Source organism: Erpetoichthys calabaricus, chromosome 16 (assembly GCF_900747795.2).
Source record: "Erpetoichthys calabaricus chromosome 16, fErpCal1.3, whole genome shotgun sequence".
NCBI classification, from domain to species: Eukaryota; Metazoa; Chordata; class Cladistia; order Polypteriformes; family Polypteridae; genus Erpetoichthys; species Erpetoichthys calabaricus.
Genome location: NC_041409.2, coordinates 82,748,502 through 82,768,866, shown reverse-complemented (window position 1 = coordinate 82,768,866; position 20,365 = coordinate 82,748,502). Strand labels below are relative to the sequence as shown.

The 20,365-nt window shown below is 35.4% G+C and overlaps 1 protein-coding gene across 2 annotated transcripts in view; it reads left to right on the top strand.

Moving 5' to 3' along the window:
- Nucleotides 1-20,365, top strand: part of vipas39 (VPS33B interacting protein, apical-basolateral polarity regulator, spe-39 homolog) — a 136,428-nt gene that overhangs the window by 79,500 nt on the left and 36,563 nt on the right. For both annotated transcript variants that reach the window (XM_051919775.1, XM_028821225.2), the window contains exons 9-17: nucleotides 37-70; nucleotides 3,528-3,630; nucleotides 7,009-7,036; nucleotides 7,146-7,219; nucleotides 8,720-8,795; nucleotides 10,038-10,172; nucleotides 11,646-11,687; nucleotides 13,907-13,996; nucleotides 19,384-19,470. In XM_051919775.1, coding sequence (XP_051775735.1) covers nucleotides 37-70; nucleotides 3,528-3,630; nucleotides 7,009-7,036; nucleotides 7,146-7,219; nucleotides 8,720-8,795; nucleotides 10,038-10,172; nucleotides 11,646-11,687; nucleotides 13,907-13,996; nucleotides 19,384-19,470 — 669 coding nt within the window. The remainder of the gene's footprint in view (nucleotides 1-36; nucleotides 71-3,527; nucleotides 3,631-7,008; nucleotides 7,037-7,145; nucleotides 7,220-8,719; nucleotides 8,796-10,037; nucleotides 10,173-11,645; nucleotides 11,688-13,906; nucleotides 13,997-19,383; nucleotides 19,471-20,365) is intronic.

The window sequence follows — 20,365 nt, the reverse complement described above, 5'->3', positions numbered from 1 at the left end:
ATGTTAGATTTCTATTCACTCATCTTTGTTTTCCAGGTCTTAATTTTTCTGAAGAAAACACTCAGTAAAGGTAATGCTATTATATATATATATATTTTGCTGTCCTACAATAAGTGTGTGTTTAATTCTTTAAAATACTCAAATGTATGCAAAATCTCTTTTTTATATATATATATATATATATATATATAATTTCTCTTCTGGTTCGTCCTGCTTGCACTTCAAAACCGGTCCTGCCCACATGCAGCCGACATGGCATTTCTCGATACCTATTCGTCCTCTTCCAAACCCTTCGGCTCCTGTTCAAAACCAGTCCCGCCCACACGCATCCGACATGGCATTTCTCGATTCCTATTCGTCCTCTTCCAAAGCCTTCCCCACACTGCCTGCGGCCTCCCATACACCTTGCTAGTTTCGTTATACTGCGACCGTTGTTTCCTAAGCCTTTGTTATAAAATGAACGACAGTATCTTCTCTTTCGACGGGTTTTTGTACAACGTCATCCTATGGTTTACCCACTTTTATTCCCTTACGGAGACATTGGCTGGCACAAAGATTTACAACATGTTCCCGGTAAAAGAACCGCCAAGCGAATAAGGCTTACTCAATGCCAATTTTATGCGTACAGATTAGCAATGAGGAATACATTTAGTATTTTGCACTCCAGCGACAAACTATTCCAACAGTACATCATAGATGCGTATGTTAAAACAGAGGGCGCCCGTCTCAACTATTTCAGATTAGATCAACGAGATCTGCGCATGGAACAATACAAAGGACTATCAGATGCACTGCAAGCAAATGCTGAAAATAACAACGTACGTGTAGGCAAAATTATCATATTACCGTCCACATTTCCAGGAAGTCCAAGATACATGCAACAAAACTAACGGTAGAACTACCTTCTCAATGTTTACCACAACAACAAGACCCAGTTGCTCAACTTTACGGTAATATTAATTTCTCGAGCGTCACAAATGACGATTCTCTACATAGTAACAACAAACTTCTTGATCTTATACAGGGTGAAAAAGTGACCTTCAAGAGTGTAGATACAGTAGTCAGTGACGATCCTAATGATCAGCTGACGCACCCAATCTCCCTTTTACATTTAAACGCACACAATTCCCACTCAGACTCGCCTTCTCCATGACTATCAACAAGTCCCAAGGACAAACGTTTGCAAAGATTTACGTTAGTCTACAACAACCAGTCTTCTGCCATAGTCAGTTGTATGTAGCTTTTTGTAGGGTTAGATCTTTTGACTCATTATCTGTCGTCTCCACCAAAACACCTATTCACAACTGTGTCTTTCAAGAAGTATTTATTTCTTCTTGATTTTTGAATTCCTTTTTCACCGTTTTCCGTTCCTGTTCTTACACTGCCATATGCTACGGCGGGCGTTGGCTAGTATTTTCTTAAAATGTTACTTTTTCACTAAATCTTAAATGATCCTAATGTCAGTTCCAACTCAAGAAGATTGCTGTTTCTCCACTCTCAATGTTAACTTTGACTGCATGTTATATTAATCGACAAGAGTACATTAATCTTTTATGAGCAAGTCTGAATCTGTCTGTGAGGGAGTGTGTCCTGTGACAGACTAGCACCAGATTAAGGGATGGCTGTAGCATTACATCCAATGCTGTCACTATGTGATGTTAGTTTTGCTTCAAAATAGGTGAATCACAGGTTGACCCATGCTACAGTGACATGATGTTTGTCAGCCTTGTCTTGGCATCACACATGACTTGTGCGTTAATGGAATTGAACAGCTTATAGTTAACAAAGGCAGCTTCATTCTCAGTAGGTGCCCTTATTGTAATCTGAGTGCAGTAAAATTATCCTTTTATGTTAAGCAAATTGGACAGTTCTGAAAGTTGCCCTTTTTTTTTGATAGAAATATATTTTATGTATGTACACATACACTATGTGAAACCTGAATGTAGCGCCTCTTCATTCAGCTAATGTTTTTCAGCATAACGGACATGATATAGTGAAGCTTGGCTGAGATAGTCCTGACCTGTCGGCCAGTTCCCTGAAAAGTGACAACAGGTAACCAGTATAAACAGAACAAAATCCAAAAAAAAACATTTCAGTGAAAATACACAATATTGTCCGTCTTGAAAGGAAACTGAAATACAGTCTGTACATCATATGCAGCACTTTTGAGGTGTGTTAACATGACTAACGTATTACACATTATAATAAAGGCTTGATGATGTGAAATATTAGAATTTATATTACTGAGCTGTTATCATAACATATTATGAATATGTTCATTTTATAGTAATGCATGTGAGTCGTCATTTAGCCACTTTGGCTGCATTTCCCTACTTATCAAAGGTGTTGTAGTTTCACAGTTTCTCAGAAATGTTGCATATGGATGGGTCAGAGTTTCCGTAAGTAAACGTATGTTACCTCCATCAACTTTTCTTTTATAAACTCTGATGTTTCTGTAAGTTTTATAAATGAGTGTGTGTGTTTCCATTCTTGGTGTTAGGTCAAGTCCATTTAGTATAGGCATTATACTCCTCCTAGGGTGAATGTTGTCTCCTCTCCTATTCATGATTTTCATGGACAGTGTATCAGACGCAGCAAATTATTAGAGAGTATCCAGTTTTGGATTGTACTTCTGTTGTTTATCGATCACAGTCTGATGAAAACAATGTTATCTTTGGTAAAGTGTGAAGTGTTTCACAGTGGAGTGTGATGTAGTTTGGATGGATTTTTCTGAAAAATACAGATTAGGCAAAACAAAACATATTTCACATAAACAACTGTTTTTTCTTCCAAGTTTTGTATATTTTTTTTCTCCCAGCCAAATTGTGTACTTAAATTTCTAGTTGATTTTAAAATGTATTCCTTGATTCATGGTGGTATCTTTAAATTAGCTTCTTCTCTCTGGTTCTGCAAGTTTTGTGTGATGTCACAGGTAATTTGTATTAAAAAGTTACAGACTTTATATTGTTTATTATGGTGTCGGGGAGTGGCAGCATGTTTCATGTTGTCTGGAATTTGACTTGCAACAATATTTTCAGAAATCTTTTACTGCATTCCTGTTCTTTTTTCCTTTGATGTTCCCTGTGATGGTGCTAGTTATGAAAGGCGCATTGTATAATAGTAACTGTTTGGCTGAAATAAAAGGAAAGTTCGAGGGACATGGTTTAAATACTTGGCAGGACATTTGTGTTTGTGGAATTTGAATGCTCTTGACGTATCAGCATGGGAGACGTGATTCATTCCACAATTTTGAAAGTGTATGTGTTAGTTAATTTTAAAATTGGCCTGGTGTAAGTGAATGTGTGTGAGTTTGCCTGGTATACCATCATCAGGTACTTCCATTGTCTCTAATCTTCCCTGGATAGAAGCCAATGTAGTGGATTAAGTGGTTTGAGAAGATGAATGAATGATTGAAATGTAGATTCAGAAAGAAATTTCAGGTAAAACAGTAAACATATTTTCTTGATTTAAAATTAAACCTACTTTTTTGTCTGATACATATAAAATTATTACGATCTATATTTCAGAAATTCTTTTTCGGGAGCTGGAATCCAGACAAGTAGCCCTACGCCATTTCATCCATTATTTGAAGGAAATGGAAGAACTCAAGCTTCTTAATGAACTCCTGAAGTACGTACATTTATCCACCATATTTTAAGATATTTTCCTTTCTTCCTTTAGTGATGGAAATGTGCTGCCCAGGAGAAGATCTTGGGGACACAGGCAATAATTGCAGACAGTATTTTGGGGGGTTTTAAACTGTCTTTTGGAAATCTGCATTAACAACACAATCCGTACCCACATTCTACAAAATGTATTGAATACATACATAAGGTGTAATAGTACATACATCCTTATAATCTCAAAGGCATTTATTCCAGTTCAGGATAACATGGGGCCAGAGCCTGTGTCAGCAATGTGTGCTAGACAGAAAACCACCAGTTTTGAGTCATCAGTTAACCAAACTAGCATGTCTTTGGAAGTTTGTGAAATGTGAAGATTTCACATCAGTAGTGCCTGAAAAAGGGATTCAAACTCGTGAGGCTGTACAAATAACCACTTCACCACTGTGCTGGCCAAATTATTAACTAGTTAGGTAAAATTTTGTTACACTGTTCTAACTATTGAGTTGCAAAGAATGTAATGATTAGATTTATGTTTGAATAATAGACAAATAAGCAATCCAACTAAAAATGTAGTATAAAATGTTCAATCATAGTTATACCATTCATGTAACTAAATAGTGTAATAGAAATATTATAGTTTAAAACTCTATTTTATGTTTCTATATAGCAGGACCAAATATAAAGATATCTATTTTTGACCATATGAACATAAAGTAAATCCACCTGTACTACAACAATGGCCAATCCCTCCAGGAATGGCAGCTCCACTCCTTTTTTAGATTGGATGCCACTCATGTAGAAGATAGTATTACACACTTACGCCTGCATAATTTGTTTTAGAGTCCACAGTGTAACTACCAGGGGGCCCCACTGAGTCCCAAACTTCAGACACAGTAGTGCCCAACATGATTCTGAATTTAAATAAAAGATATTTATTTAACAAAAGCACCCTTACAATAATCACCCATTTCTAAAGTTTTGCCAACCACATCTCAGTCTGATGGTCACTGAAAAATCTGCCCCATCATTAGAGCCTAGCATCTCGCTAAGATAACAAAACTTATTCAACCACTCTATTTTTTTATCACCTTCAATCACGAAGTCTACTGTCTGGGTTCCAACCCTGGATACTTTGGTCTGGGTTGACGTCAGGATGTGCATCCGGTCTTAAAAGTCTTTTTCAGTCCACCTCAAACAACTAACAAAACAAAGGGAATGGCATGAGAAGTCTGACCATTTAAATTTAACTGAAGCCAGAGTCTTTACGCTGGATTTCTGCATTTTAATCCTGTAACACATTATTACATCGCTGAGTGTTCCAGTTTCTTTATGCTTTGCATAATAATATTTTTTACTTAAGATCTATTTATAACTGATGTGAAATTCTGAGAGGGTGGCTCAGTATAGTACATGCACTGCAGTGTTTTAATCCTGTGCCTTTTTAATTTATTCCATAAGACATGCTATACTTACAAAACAACAATCAAACCGTTTATCATGTAAAAAAAGTAATTTTCTTTTGTTCATGAGACACTGGGACAGTTTTTTCCTTTGAAAGACGACACATTATCTTTGTGTCTGCTGCCCTTGTAAGCTAGATATTGGTAGCTACTTCCACAATTTCATTTGTTAAAGCTCCCCTCCCCTTTAAAAATAATTAGGATAATTTTATTCTGCTGGATACAGTGTGATGATATCCTCTATATATCATATTAAGACAATGAAAAATATAAAATCATTGTAAATGTTTTCATAATTGCATTTTCAATACAATGGTACACAATGCATACCAAAGCTGTAAAGTTTCTGCAGTATCTTTCAAATCTGATATTACGTTTGAGTTGTTTGCATCTCTTAATCCTTATCTGCAGACAGTACCATGAATGCATCTCTACGAAGCTCTAGACAGTAGTCAGAACATATTAAGTGACCATATAATGTTTAATGTATAATTTTCCTTAATTTATACATTTTAGAGCAGTCTTCTTAATGTTCATATGTATACATTTTGGTCCACTGTGGATTATGTTACTTATGTGACTAATTATAGTGAATGCTACTACACAAGCCATGCTACCATTTGAAATCCATTTGACAAGTCATAAATAGAAATGGGGTGAGTAAAAACACACAGACAAATCACTGAATTGTAAACTTTTTCTTCTCAGCTCTTGGTTGTTCTTTCAGTATTAGTATCAGTGCCCTCCCTATTCTTCTTTTAATATTCTTTCAGTATTAGTATCAGTGCCATCCCTATCTTTATTTTACTATTAACACAGATTAGTCACCTAAATTATAAAAAGTAAAATGAGTCAACAAAAGAAGCAATTGCCAAAATGTGTTTTTGTATATAACAGTCATTCTAAAAATAAAATATCTAATGGAGATCAATGTCGTGAGAGACAGTAGCCTTGCCTTTTTGGTGACTGAATTGGAATGATTCCTAAATGTAATCTACATGCAAGTATGTGCTGCTGTCAATTAATAACATTAACTTCAAAATTGGCCCAGTTAACCTTTGTAATGTATGATTATGATTGTAAATTATAATGACACACAAGTCCAGGATCATAATAAATGTAATACTTCATCATCTCACTGTTTCTATGGTACAACTTTATAATAACTAATTTATGTAAAATGCTGAAAAGAAATGTGTTTTTGCATTTTAAAATTAAGAAAACTGCTAATTGAAATAATGTGGTTTGATGTATGGCTGTCTTCCATTTTTTGCAATATGTTAATACCTGAGAGACAGACATGAAGAGCTAAAACCAAGAGAGAGAAATTAATCTGCTTTACATTTCTATTAACTGTTCCCATTATTCTGAATAGTAACTGAGTTTATATTTCTTCTTTGCATATTTAAAAATTTCCTTTGTGTCAACTATAAACTGCATGCTTCATTATTAAATCCCAGGATGTATAACCATCCATTACTCCGTTTATTCTTTTTTTCCCCAAACCCTCTCAATTCATGGTCAGTGGGCACTGAGTTCCATATTGGTAGCACTCAGTTCAAGGAGAAACCAGCCCTGAATGAATGCCAATCCATCACATGGCAGTAAGAGCACAATCATATCCATACACTGTCTCTACAAGCCATTTTACAGAGACTCAGAATTTTGTGATATGGGAAAAAATTAGAGTGCCTGAAGCAAAATGCATGAAGACACCGGGAGAACATAGTAACCACTGTGGCACTTTGTGTTATTTTATTTTACGCACAAATTAAATTCTTGGCAGCTGGTAATGATAAAAGGCTGGTGTAGGTTCAAAGTTTTCTTTAATAGATTAGTTGTTATTAACATATATTTGTAACTGAAGTTGAATAAAAAGCATTTTTTTCAGAATCATGCCTTTACTTCATTCCTTTTTGCAGATTTCTTGGAAGGACCGAAGAAATGGCAGTAAGTAATACCAGTTATAGCATTTCCATTTATGTACTATTCTATGTTATGCATAAATGTATTGTTTGACTTACACATGTTTGTTTTAATTTTGCTCTGATGTTTTCAGCTTATGCAGTACAGGGAGCACTTAAATTTGAAAGATGTAAATAAGAAGAAGGAAGCTTTAAAAAGCTGTATTAGGTAAGCTCCAAAGAGTATGAAACTATTTATTAAGCTGTACATTTTAAAATAAAACTGTAAAATCTAAAGAGGACCATTTCTTAAATTGTTTGTTTAATATCATGATGGTTATTAAACTTTTAAATATTCACATACTGTCTTTAATTATTATGTTAAACATCCTTGTAACTCAGTTGCAATTTTAACTTTGCTAACACGGTATAGATACACACACCTTATAGTTCATTGGTCATTCCTGCTTATTGGGTTAACATCAGCACTCAACTTGCACTAATTTTACTTGTTTAGTTGAATCTCTCTACTGTATCATTGCCTGTCTGTTACAATATACGTACATCATTTAACTGGGCACATGAGTTGAAAACCACAGCATAGAATGTCCGGTCTTTGATTATTTAAATGCTGTTTGGAATCAACTGCAGGTGTTTATATATTATGTTTATTGTACACATAAACTGCTGAAAAGGAACAACTAAATGAACTTTTCTCTCTAAAATATATCAATGAAAAGTATAATCTAAGCCCCAATATATTTATTTTTATGTGTTTGTATTATAGTTTTAGATCATGATCACAGTTTTAGAATTTCTGCAGTAGTTTATGTAAATGTTTATTACTGTGTTTGCATTAGAGCCAAACCTAATGTTCTTGCAAACACCTGAAACAAATATAGTTCATAATCAACCTCAAGTTTAATTTCATTCAAACTCTGAAAGTTTTTTGTGTACAAAGTTTCTGTCCCGTTCTTTGTAGATATCAGTCTTACCATATTGAAGTTGAGTATGTCACAGCATGACCATCAGCATCATGACAAACGTTTTACTGCTATTTTGACTTTCAAGATTACTTTTCATTATATAGCTTTATTGTACATAATAATAATGGATAAATTATATATTTCTGCCAGGTGTTTGTTAGTGTGGAAATTATTATTTTATTTTAACACCAGGGTGTTAATGAAAAATACTTATAGAAGGTTGTGTCATTTACAGTTGAGATAAATGCTTAAGTGTGGTTTCATGATTAATTGATCATATGGCCAAATCTTTAATTAATCATAGAGGCACTCATTTACCTTTATGTTTATATATAACATAGATGGAACAATTAATTTCTTAAACTTATAGTATCCTATTACTAAGTAAAACAGTGTCATATGACAAATGTGTTGAAATATTTCAGGATCACTTCAGTTGAAATTTTTATGTAGAGATTATTTTTGTTCACCTTTGAAAACAGAGCAATATGCAAGTCTGAATAAATGATTATTGTCATCAAACATAATTTTTTTATTGAAAATGTTACTGTGTTTTAAAATATGTAATTTTAAAGTCATAATCCACATCTTATTCATTACATTATAAGCATATTTTTAAACACCTTGTCAAGGTTTAAATCATTGTTATTTTTATTTAGTTTATTCCAGTAATTTAAATATGTAGACAATATTTATTGAATATTTAATAAGAAATAATGATAATAATTTCAGGCTGTTTTTAGCCTTCCTTTTTCAGCTGAAGATGCCGGTTTTGTTCAGGATCACTATACCTTACTGGAAAGGCAAATTATCATAGAGGTAAGTCTAATGTGTTTGCTATCAGATTATTTAAACATTTTACATTAGATTTGTTGATACCTATACTTTGTCAGTATCTTTATCTTTACATATTTGTAATTCAGCATAAGATACCAGTGCACAAATTACCAAATGTTTATACACAGTAAAATTCCATCAGCACGCTTACTGCAAAGTAATGATATACAGTATCAAAGACAACTCAGTTTGCTCATAAATTGCAGTATCAACAAAAATATGTCTTTTTAAAGTGAAGTAATTTTAGTAGGGCTTCAATGTGGAGATAAACACCCACTGTACTTGTTCTTTATAAGTGTTAAGACCAAATTAAATTTTTATTACATAACAGCTTTATGAGAAATACAGTATATGTATTTTTGTAGTACCTAAACTAAGGTGTTACACAAAAAAATTATACATTGTTTCTGATGTACTACAGTTTTAAACCGGGGTTATAACTACTATCACATTGCACATACACATTTACAAATATTTAGCGTTCACAATTCTGTTGTATTCTTTTCAATGGTTGTAAATGAAATAGGTGACTTAATGCTTGACAGATGTCAGTATGAATTAATTTATTAAATAATTTATCACACCAGTAACCACTTACCACCTTTTACCAAATCTATTTTCCTGTTAAAACTTTTTAACAAAAGTAGAGTTCTTTGATTTCAATAGTATAATAACTGTTTACTGATGCATCTGTTTTGGATAGGACAAAATGAACTCTTGACTCTTTTTTTAAATTGCTAGAATAAGTAAATGCCAATCACTTCATTTCAGTAACATTTTTGAGGTTGCAGTGTCTGAGGGCTAATATCATTAGATACAAGTTGTAGGCCAGAATCAACCCTGGTTAGGCTTTCAGTCCTTCTGAGGGCTCAATCACTCACATACACACACGCTTTTTACACAGGGCGAATTTAGAGGCACCGGTTAGTCTATCATGCACATCTAATGGATGTGACAGGAAGGTTTAAGCACCTGTAGCGCAAACAGTTGCAAACAGATTTGGATAATGTTAGGATAAAATCCCAGAATCCTAAAACTGTAATGCAGCAGCACAAACTGTGCTGCCAGATAATCAAGGTAATGGTATAATTTACTAGGAAACCATTGCCAACTGTCAAAAGATTGTCTATAGCCTGTATCCACGATAGCCCAATAGGCCTAAGTGTGCCTGCCCCTTCTTATAGTACACATAATGTAAAAATGTTTATGTAATTTTCTTGATAGGCCAATGACCAACATATGGAGAAAACTGGACAGGTGGAAGTGTTTAAGAAAAACCCACGCAAAGCAGCCATTTTGGATATGCCCATTATTACTACACTATACTACTCCTGCTTTTACCATTATGGCGAATCTGAAGTGAGTACTTAGGTTTGGTTCTTACGTGGAATTAACCTGCGTTTATGTGAAGAGATTTAATTCATATTACAATATTCAGTTGGTGTTTAGAAGTGAAAAATGTTGATTCATATTAAAGGAACTTTTTTGAATGCGTACTTTGCATTAACCTAATTAAACTGTCAATAGTAATTGATCAACTGTTGCTTTTCACATTAATTTGTCCACATTGTTATTTTACACTGTACTATTTTCTATCCCAAGAGTTTAATTAGGACATTCCTTGTTTATAATGCTGTGAAACATAATTTGCTAGGAAACATTGTTAGACTAGCCCTGAAATTGAATTCCAGGTTTGCAGTAACTCTATTCTGGGTTGTAACCATGAACGCTGTCACGTCTGACTCATCCTCTTAGTTAAAGGTGGACAGTTCATAGTACTTGTATTATGAAGAAAAGCCAGGTAAAGGAGGAGTTAAACAACAATCCTCTGATTCTCCTTTCTGTTGCACTGCATTTCTGTTCTCAATCAAGCATCACCCAACACATTCTGTCAGGTCATACCAACAAATTCACTTTTACCAACTGTTGAAACATCAGCCTATAGCTGATGTCAGAGGTGTAGTGGTCATATGTAGATCCGTTCTTTACCACTACGGTGTATTCTGCCAGTGCCAGTTATGATCATCACTGTTTTTTCTATATTCTTCTCAGAGTAAGATTATTTATAATAGCTCTGACATATTTACAAATATCCATCCTTTATAAACTTAGCATAGATAAAGAGGTACCTCCAATTGATAATGTACTTGCAGTTGAGGATAGCTGTTAAAATTACAGGGACAACTAGAGTGGTAGTTTGGCACTTGAGTGAGCTAAGCAGTTATTGTTATTTCTCCTTGATTTATAGCTAGTTGATTTTTTAAAGCATATTTTTGTATAAACATTAAATTTATTATTATTATTTACTAGTTGATTTACATTTTAATCGTTATATTTTATGCTTTTTAATTTTAATAGCCAGAGACCTAGCCATTAGAGTTATAGATTAATTTTTAACATCACTGTGTAAACATGAGGGTATAGAGGTGCTATTATACCACTTAGAACTGTGTTTTCGATTCATATTTTATAATACTCTGTTGTAAGCAACTGGAAAAAACCTTTGCATGGGTAAATGTCATTAAAACTGTGACAACTAAAGGCCTTCTTTCCCAGGGTCTTATGGAATACACCACAATCTGGATTTAGCAGTGTGTAAGTAATGTGGTTTGAAACAATTTATGACTGGGCGTTTTTTGCATGTTTTAGTATATTAAGAGTTTGTGATGTGTGTAATTTTGTTCTGGAACAAGAAATAAAAAATTTTGTCGGCTTATCAAATGCAGTAGTTCACAAGTAATGTGTGGTATTTATGTGTTAAAAAAATGTTTATAAACTCACAAATTAAAGTATATTAAAGTAACTGAATTTTAATTTCTTTATTTCTTCAAGGGCACTTATAGCAGTCCAGGAAGCATCAAAAAGACTTTCAAGGTAAATGAGAGGAAAATATTTAAATATTTTTCCCCAGTCCACCATGCGTACTGTACGTGTGTTCAATATATATTTAAAAAAAAACTCTCTTTAGCAGTGTGCTTGTGATTGGGAGTCGTAGAATGGAAAAAGAGTGTGAGCCCCCCAAAATGCTCCACAAAAGGCAAGTTAGGACCTTCACCATCGAGTTTACACTAATTGCTAACCATTGATTTCTGGCCCAGCAGGCCTCAAAACTGGGAAGCTGGCTTAGCAGTTTAAAAAGACCATGAGTCCAAAAATATACAAAAATGCCTTACAACATTGGATTATGAAGATGTTCTCAAACTGTAATCTTTATATTTTGATAGTTTATTTAAAAGTAGATGGAATAGCAAAAATAAGCTGCTTAGTAGGCAATCCTAAGCAAACAAGTCCTAAAACACTTATCCAAATAATCAAGGGGCAAAGCAGAAGTTATCAAAAAGAAAAACCACAATACCTACAAAACTCCAGACAACTTTAATAGTCAACTGCTGGGTCTCACTTCTGGCTGTAATAAATAGCTAGAAGGAGGGCCCAGCAATTGTGACATCAGAGTGGTCCTGCCTCCTGGGGCTCCACCCACACTACATAGCCTACTATAGTTTCCTTACTCTCTTTATGAGGATTTCCCTGTGTTCATTTTGGGTTTTTACAGGTACTGCAAATACCTCACACATCCCACAGATGGGTAGGATAGGTTGATTGACTTCCTGTCACTGTACCTCTGTAATGGCAAGAGTACTTTCCACAGTGGTTAGCAGTAGAGATTGGGTTTGAATTCCCTTCACTACCTACAGTATGTGAAGTTTGCAAGTTCACCCAGTGGCTAACATGGTATTTTCATAGTGTACTTTTGTTTTTCTTGCACCTCACAATAAACTGGCCCAGCAACCCTGAAGAGGATTAACCAGTTTAAGTGTTCATGGATGGGTTCAAGTGATGAATGAATAAATTGTCATTGGGATACATTTATTACAGGGTTGTCAAATACCAGTTTGAAGCACAAAGCTAAGAGTACTGCATCAGTCTAGCATAAATGATCCTACTGCACCACTCCTTCAACATGTCTGAGTATCATGTAACGTGGCTTTTAAATTGCAGCTAAAACTAGTGGATGTGAATTGTCTTAGTTTTTTTTTAAGCTTGTATGACTTAACATTGCAGATTGCATCACAGACAGTGATGGTTGCCTTCCTTGAATATTTTTATGGAGAAGTGCATGTGTATTTTATAGTAGTTTTAAAGCAATTACATTACTTTTCAAACAAATTCTCAATGCTTTAGAAATACTGCACATAAAGGTTCCATCTGTTACATTAATAAAAAAAAAAATAAAATCACGTTTCTGTAATATGTGCTCTCTTAATATTTAAAGAACAGGAGCACTGAAAAGTTTTTGCAGACAGCAAAACAAGCACAAGCTAAATTTAACATTTTGCATTATTTTTCAGTCCACAAATTGTGTACAGTATAATGAGATGGTTTGCATCATGTTTTGTTTGTGGACATTAAATATGTGATCAACCCAAGAATGTATTTCAATTTACGATAGTTGTGTTTTTAAAACTTTTAAATCAATCTATTCTTATAGTTTTCATGGTTGCAGAAGTACATTGTGATGTTCAGTTGAAGCTTTCCAAATCATAGATGAATGTTTAAATCTCCACAATTATCTTAAGCATTCATGCCAAATTTACTGTAAATAATGAAACGTAATGCTTTCTAATTTCTACACAATTTGTAATGGTAGTATCATTTCCTCTGACGTTTGAACTGGTATGACTTAGATTTTCATTTCTTTATTAAATATTTTTGCATAAATCAAATTACTGGAACACTTCAGAGTCCTTGGCCTTTTTGTCTTATTTCAGCATGAATTTCAGTAATATGTAGTAAATATATACTCTTCTGGAAAAATACATTCTAGCCAGGAATCTTAGAGTTTATAAAATTTTAATTATATTCTGTTGGGCACATGTGACTTAGCGTTCTTTTTGTTTAATGTATTAAATCAGTTGCTTGAATCATTGCCATTCTCAATTCAGTAGATCAAAATGTCAAGTATTTAAGAACCTGAACTCAATCATAAACCAGAAGTGCAGTTTTTCCAACAGCATTAGCATTCAGTGTCTACATAAATTCTCAAGGCTAAGTTAATAAAATATTTCTCTTTTTAACTTAAGATTGTTTTTCAGCTTTCAGATAAACAATATTTATTAACAGCACTTGGGGCTAGAGCTAAACTCAAAGCATGGAAAGACGTGGACAGCCTCTTTGTGACTAAGGTAACATATTTGTAAAAGCTAATTTGTATGATGCCAGTATTATTAATATATAAGGTTACATTTTCAACACCTTACATTATCCAGATTTTGTGTGGGACCTCATGTAGATGGTGGGCAATATTTTACACTCTGAACTGGATTTTTGTCTTGCAAATTAATTACAAAATATAGTTTTTGAGAATTGATTTATAACCTTTGAAAGAAATGCATCTGCCTGCATTTTAAAGACATCTGTTTCTGTTAGTCATTAAATGTTTTGGTCACTGTACAGTTCTTACAAAAACTATTAACCCCAGGAAGGTTTCACAATTTTTTTTTTTGTTGTATAATATTCAATCACAGTGGATTTCATTTGACATTTTTGACACTAATCAACAAAAAAAAACTCTTTAATGTCAAAGTGAAAACTGTTCTCAGCAAGTGGTCTAAATTAATTACGAATATGAAACACAAAATAGATGATGTTGTAAGTATTCGCCTCCTTCAAGTGTTAAGTCTGTGTGCACAGGTCTCTGTCAGCTTTGCTCATTTGGCCAATGCAATTTTCTCCCCCTTTCTTACATAAACACTCAAGCTCTATGGGTTGGATGTGGATTGTGAATGAACAGCTTTTTTTAGGTCCAGCCAAAAATTCTCAATTGGATTGAGATCTGTACTCTGACTCGGTTGCCACAGGATGTTAGCATTGTTGTTTTTAAGCCTTTCAGTATAAGGTTTGAGTTTATTCTTGGGGTCGTTGTCTAGCTGGAAAACAAATCAACCAAGATTCAGGTTTCTTGCGGACTACATCAGGTTTTCCTTTAGGATTTCCCTGTGTTTTGCTGCATTCATTTAATCCTCTTCTCCCACAAGCCTTTGAGGGCGTGCTTCAGAGAAGCATTGCCACAGCCTGATTCTGCCATTATGCCTCACCATGGGGATTCTTTGTTTTCGATAATTGGCAGTCTTTCGTTAATGCCAAATATGGCATTTAGTCTAGCGATGAAAAAGCTACATTTTGGCTGACTACTCCCTCGATTATGTATTTCGGCAAAATGTAACTTAAGATACGCTGTGTGTTTTCCTCTTTGCTACTTTCCTATATAGCTGTGACTGGTTAAGCATTTGGACAACAGTTGTTGTCTGCAGAGTCTCTCCATTCTAAGCTCTTTGTAGCTTGTAACTCCTTCAGTGTTCTCAAAGAATGTTCTCCTTGATGGCCTCTCTCACTCGTCATCTTCTTGTCTGATCACTCAGTTTTTCCGGATGACCTGCTCTCGAAAGATTTCCAGCTCTGCCATACTCTGTCCATTGCTTAATGACTGATTTAACTAGATATTCAGTGACATGGTTATTTTACGTTACTTTTTCTTTTCAGTCACATTTTCACAGAGTTGCTTTGAGTGTTCTTTTGTCTTTATTGTGTAGGATAGGTCACAATACTGACTTTCCATATGTTGGACCTTCCAGATGAGGTGCATTTATACTGCAATCAAGTGAAACCCCTTGGCTGCAGACATATGTTCTCCATAGAAATAATTATGTGACTTCTCAAAATCAACTGGCCACACCAGTGATGATTTAGGTGTGTCATGTTAACAGGGGTAAATGTTTACTTACGCCATCAATTATTTTGTGTTTTATATACAGTATAATTAATTTAGATTTAGAATTAAATATATCACTTAACACTAGAATTACCAAAGCCTACGAAAAAACTCGTAGATCCGGCCCACCTTAAATCGCTTCTTAAATCCGTTCACACCTCTCCGCCAGCGTCTTTTGTCCTCTAAATGTGCTGATAAAGACAAGCTGCCAGCAGCCGGCTATTGATTGATTATCTGGGAGTGAAGTGGAGTTTTAGAGTGGAAATAATAGATCGTTATTTGGAACACACGCATTTCATGTGTGTTCCGTTTCTACAGTAATCTGTGTAAACACATTGTTAAAACAGAAACTTTTTCATATTTTAGTAATAAATGTTACAAAATGTAGGCATAAACTATATAATGTGTAAAGCCTCAGTTCCAAAGATCAAATAAACACTTTCACAAAAGGTTCAAGAATGATACAACAGTTTCCGTGGCTTAGCGCGCTAAGATTTACTTCTCAGAGCGCAACAGTTTTGCCGTGCCTCACAGACCTGAGTTCGATTCCCCACTGGGGATAAACTGTTACTTTTTTTCTTTTTAACCTCAAACGGACATAAAATTTATAAATTGGTATGCACTGTCAGTTAATGAGATCGTTATATTTTCATGTGGGATGCTCCTTTTAAAATATTTTTTTAACAATTGAGACTGCAATTAACATGAACAACTGTCCTTATAACTGTTATTTTTAAGATCCATAACACACAGACAGACAGACAGAGCACTGCGTAATAGAGAGACAGATAAGCAGAAAAGTCACTAGATATAGAAATAAACAGGGAAGGCACATGTACTGAAAGAAAAAAAAGATCAACATGTGTGTTGTTCCTGCTGCACTGAATAAGCTCACGCGTTCTAACATCACCCCTCCCCCGATCTGACTCTCTAAGTAACCGCGCAAGTACAGACGCAAACCAAGTGCATGTGTGTACTGTATAATATTAACAAAAAGAGCAGCTTACTACTGAAAACGGCAACTATAGGAGTGAGTGGGGATCAAACCGGGGACTCTTGATTACACTTGGTTCGCGTCTGTACTTGTGCTGTTACTTAGAGAGTCAGATCGGGGGGAGAGGTGATGTTAGAATGCGTGAGCTTATTCAGTGCAGCAGGAACAACGCACATGTTGATCTTTTTTTTCTTTCAGTACATGTGCCATCCCTGTTTATTTATATATCTAGTGACTTTTCTGCCTGTCTGTCTCTCTATTACGCAGTGCTCTGTCTGTCTGTGTGTTATGAATCTTAAAAATAACAGTTATAAGGACAGTTGTTCATGTTAATTGCAGTCTCAATTGCTAAAAAAATATTTTAAAAGGAGCATCCCACATGAAAATATAATGATCTCATTAACTGACAGTGCATACCAATTTATAAATTTTATGTCCGTTTGAGGTTAAAAAGAAAAAAAAAGTAACACTTTATCCCCAATGGGGAATCGAACTCATGTCTGTGAGGCACGGCAAAACTGTTGTGCTCTGAGAAGTAAATCTTAGCATGCTAAGCCATGGAAACTGTTGTATCATTCTTGAACCTTTTGTGAAAGTGTTTATTTGATCTTTGGAACTCAGGCTTTACACATTCTATAGTTTATGCCTACATTTTGTAACATGTATTACTAAAATATGAAAAAGTTTCTGTTTTAACAATGTGTTTACACAGATTAGTGTAGAAACGGAACACACATGAAATGCATGTGTTCCAAATAACGATCTATTATTTCCACTCTAAAACTCTACTCCCAGATAATCAATTAAGGCATGAGCTGGGAGAAGTTCGTGCACATTCTAAGTTGGTGGGGGATGGAATAGCCGGCTGCTGGCAGCTTGTCTTTATCAGCACATTTAGAGGACAAAAGACGCTGGCGGAGAGGTGTGAACGGATTTAACTCTTTTAGGGCGGATGTCGACTTTTGTCGACAGGAGGGGTTGAGGGCGCATGTCGACAAAAGTCGACATCCAGGGATAGAGGGCGACAATCAGCTGTTAATGGCGACAAATCTCACTGTCACGTCACAGGCATTCCCTCTGTGCTTGGAGGAATGCTAGACTCGTTGACTCGGCAAATAAACCTTGCGTGTGCGTGAGTTGCGAAATGTAAACAGGCAAGATGGCACCGACATGTGAAAAGGCAGCGAAGCAAGTGCAGAAAAGAAAACACTCGCATTATGCGCATTTGCGCATTATCGCGGAGTCGGACTCTTGATTTTTCAGAATCGGACTTTATTGGCAGTGATCAGGAGATCGAGCAAGAGAGTTAGAAGCAGGCATCAGCTGATCAGACACCAGCCGATGCCACGCCAGCGGATCTGCTGCCAGTTGCGTGCCTTCGCGCAGCCGATGCATCTACGGCAAGGTTCGCATGGGATAAATACACAGACATTGATCCGTTGAGAGCTGATCTGGCTACCGGAGTTTACAAGACGGCATGGCTTGCTGTTGGACACGACAGATCACCAGCTGCTGTACTTCAGGCTGCTGTCTCCTGATGCTGCTTTTCAGCTACTGTCAGACGAGACAAACAGGTAGGCAGAGATTTTTTTTGAATCGCGGGCTGCGTTTGCATCGCATTCTCGTTTTTCAAAGTGGAAACCCACAACGAAAGACGAGATGAAGCGCGCTGTGGCATTACAAATAGAGATGAGACAGAATTGGTGATATAACTTCAGGGAGCATTGGTCCAAACGTGTTTTGTCCCCTGGTGGCTTAGGTACGTGCTGCTGCAAAGTTTTATTCACTTCTGTAATAAACAGAAGCAAATCCCATGGGGTGAGCCAGGCTATAATGCCATACATAAAGTTCATAAAGTTTCAGAAGATGAAAAGAGGTGACAATACGGTTTTCATGCTGGCAGAAAACTTGGTGGCAGTGGCATGGCATGATGGCAAATGGGTGACTTGTCTCTCTACAGTACACACTAACAATATATGTTAGAAAGTGCAGCAACAGACAATTGAAAAATAGGCACCAAAGCAACACGTATAGTAAGGAGTGCAATGTGGCAATGACTGAAATTGGCTGCTTTGAGCGAGATCAGACTTTGCTGTGTAAAATGTATGTGATATGTATGTGAAATCATAGAGTATGCAGGCTCATACAACATGCAAGACAGTAACATTTGTCAAAAGGAAATATTTTTTGTTGATTTGATATGTTAAACAATTGCTTTGTGTTCTTTTTTAAAAAATGTTAGTTTTTGGAAAAATATTCAGCCCTGGGAGAAAAGAAACAAAAAAAAAATTAGCCCTAAAAGAGTTAAGAAGCGATTTAAGGTGGGCCGGATCTACGAGTTTTTTCGTAGGCTCTGGTAATTCTAGTGTTAAGGGTTACTTTTTGTGATACAAAAGTCTCTAAAGCTGCTAGATGCCACCAAATTAAATGTTATTACTTAGTTATTCCCTTAAAAACACTACAACATGTTTGGTGTGTCACGTTGACACCAATAGAGGGCAGCGTAGCATAGTATGCGTGGCCTACACACATCAGTGATGAGAATACTCAGAATGATAGGTCTTGCCTTTTTATATATTGCCATTAGGCTAATTCTATAGAAAATAGCAAAAAATTGTTTAATTGTTTACTTTTGATGGTTTTGCAAAGAATTTTAACTGGAACAGCGCTTTTAACCTACCTTACTGCCCTGCTATATACTGCCTGCATCCAATTCAGTTAAAGTCATACAGTATTATTATTGAGTGTGTCTCAAATAAAATGTAAGGAGAAGGTTTTCAAAGCAAGTGTTTTTTTGTCTCACTTAGAATTGGCTTGGATACACACAAAAAAAGGCCCCAATTGGATTTCACAAAGTGGTCGATATTCTACATAAAAACAATGCACCTGATACGGTAGGTTCCAAGCAAGCTTTTGTTTCTTTTTTTAATTTATATCAAAAAGAAGAGGGCACTGTTAACCACAAGTAAAAATAGATGTTACAACTAAATATATTAGAGGTGAATGTACTTTTTTCATTGCCAAAGGAGAGGGTTGTCAGTTATAAATCTGGAAAAAATACCTGTATTAAAGTAGCATTTAAAGTGTGATAATCTTCCTTGCTTTGTACCCCAATAAGTAGGAGTCATTGCCAATATACTAACCCAATAGTGCTTCACTCACTCAGAATATGGAATGAATGTTGGAAGTATTATAAGATAGAGAAGCTTTTATCTGTGGCACCTCTGCATGAGGACCACCTTTTTCCACCCTCTCAAACGTACGTAGTTTTTAATGTCTGGAAAACATCCGGGATTAAATCACTTAGAGATCTGTACATAGATAATGTCTTCGCATCCTACAAATAGTTACACTCCAAATTTAACATTCCAGCAACACATTTCATATCTTCAAATTAGAAACTTTGTTAAACAAAACCTATCCAATTTCTCGCACCTACCACCTACCTTATACCAGAAGAAATATTGATCAGTCTTGAGGACTCAAGAACAGCATTTCTGTAATATATAAAACATTTAGATCCCAGAGTACAGTGGGAAAAGGATCTCTCACTCAACATCTCAGAAAAGGAATGGAAGGTAGCAATGCACAGAATTCACTTGCGCTCCATATGCGAAAGCATTCAATTATTCAACTTAAAATTTATATATTGAGTGCATCTCTCTCATTTAAAATTGTCCAAAATGTTTCCCGGGTAAGATCTAACCTGCAAACATTGCAAGCAAGTTCCAGACTCACTGGGCCATATGTTTTGGGCCTGCACCAAATTAACATCATTTTGGACAAATA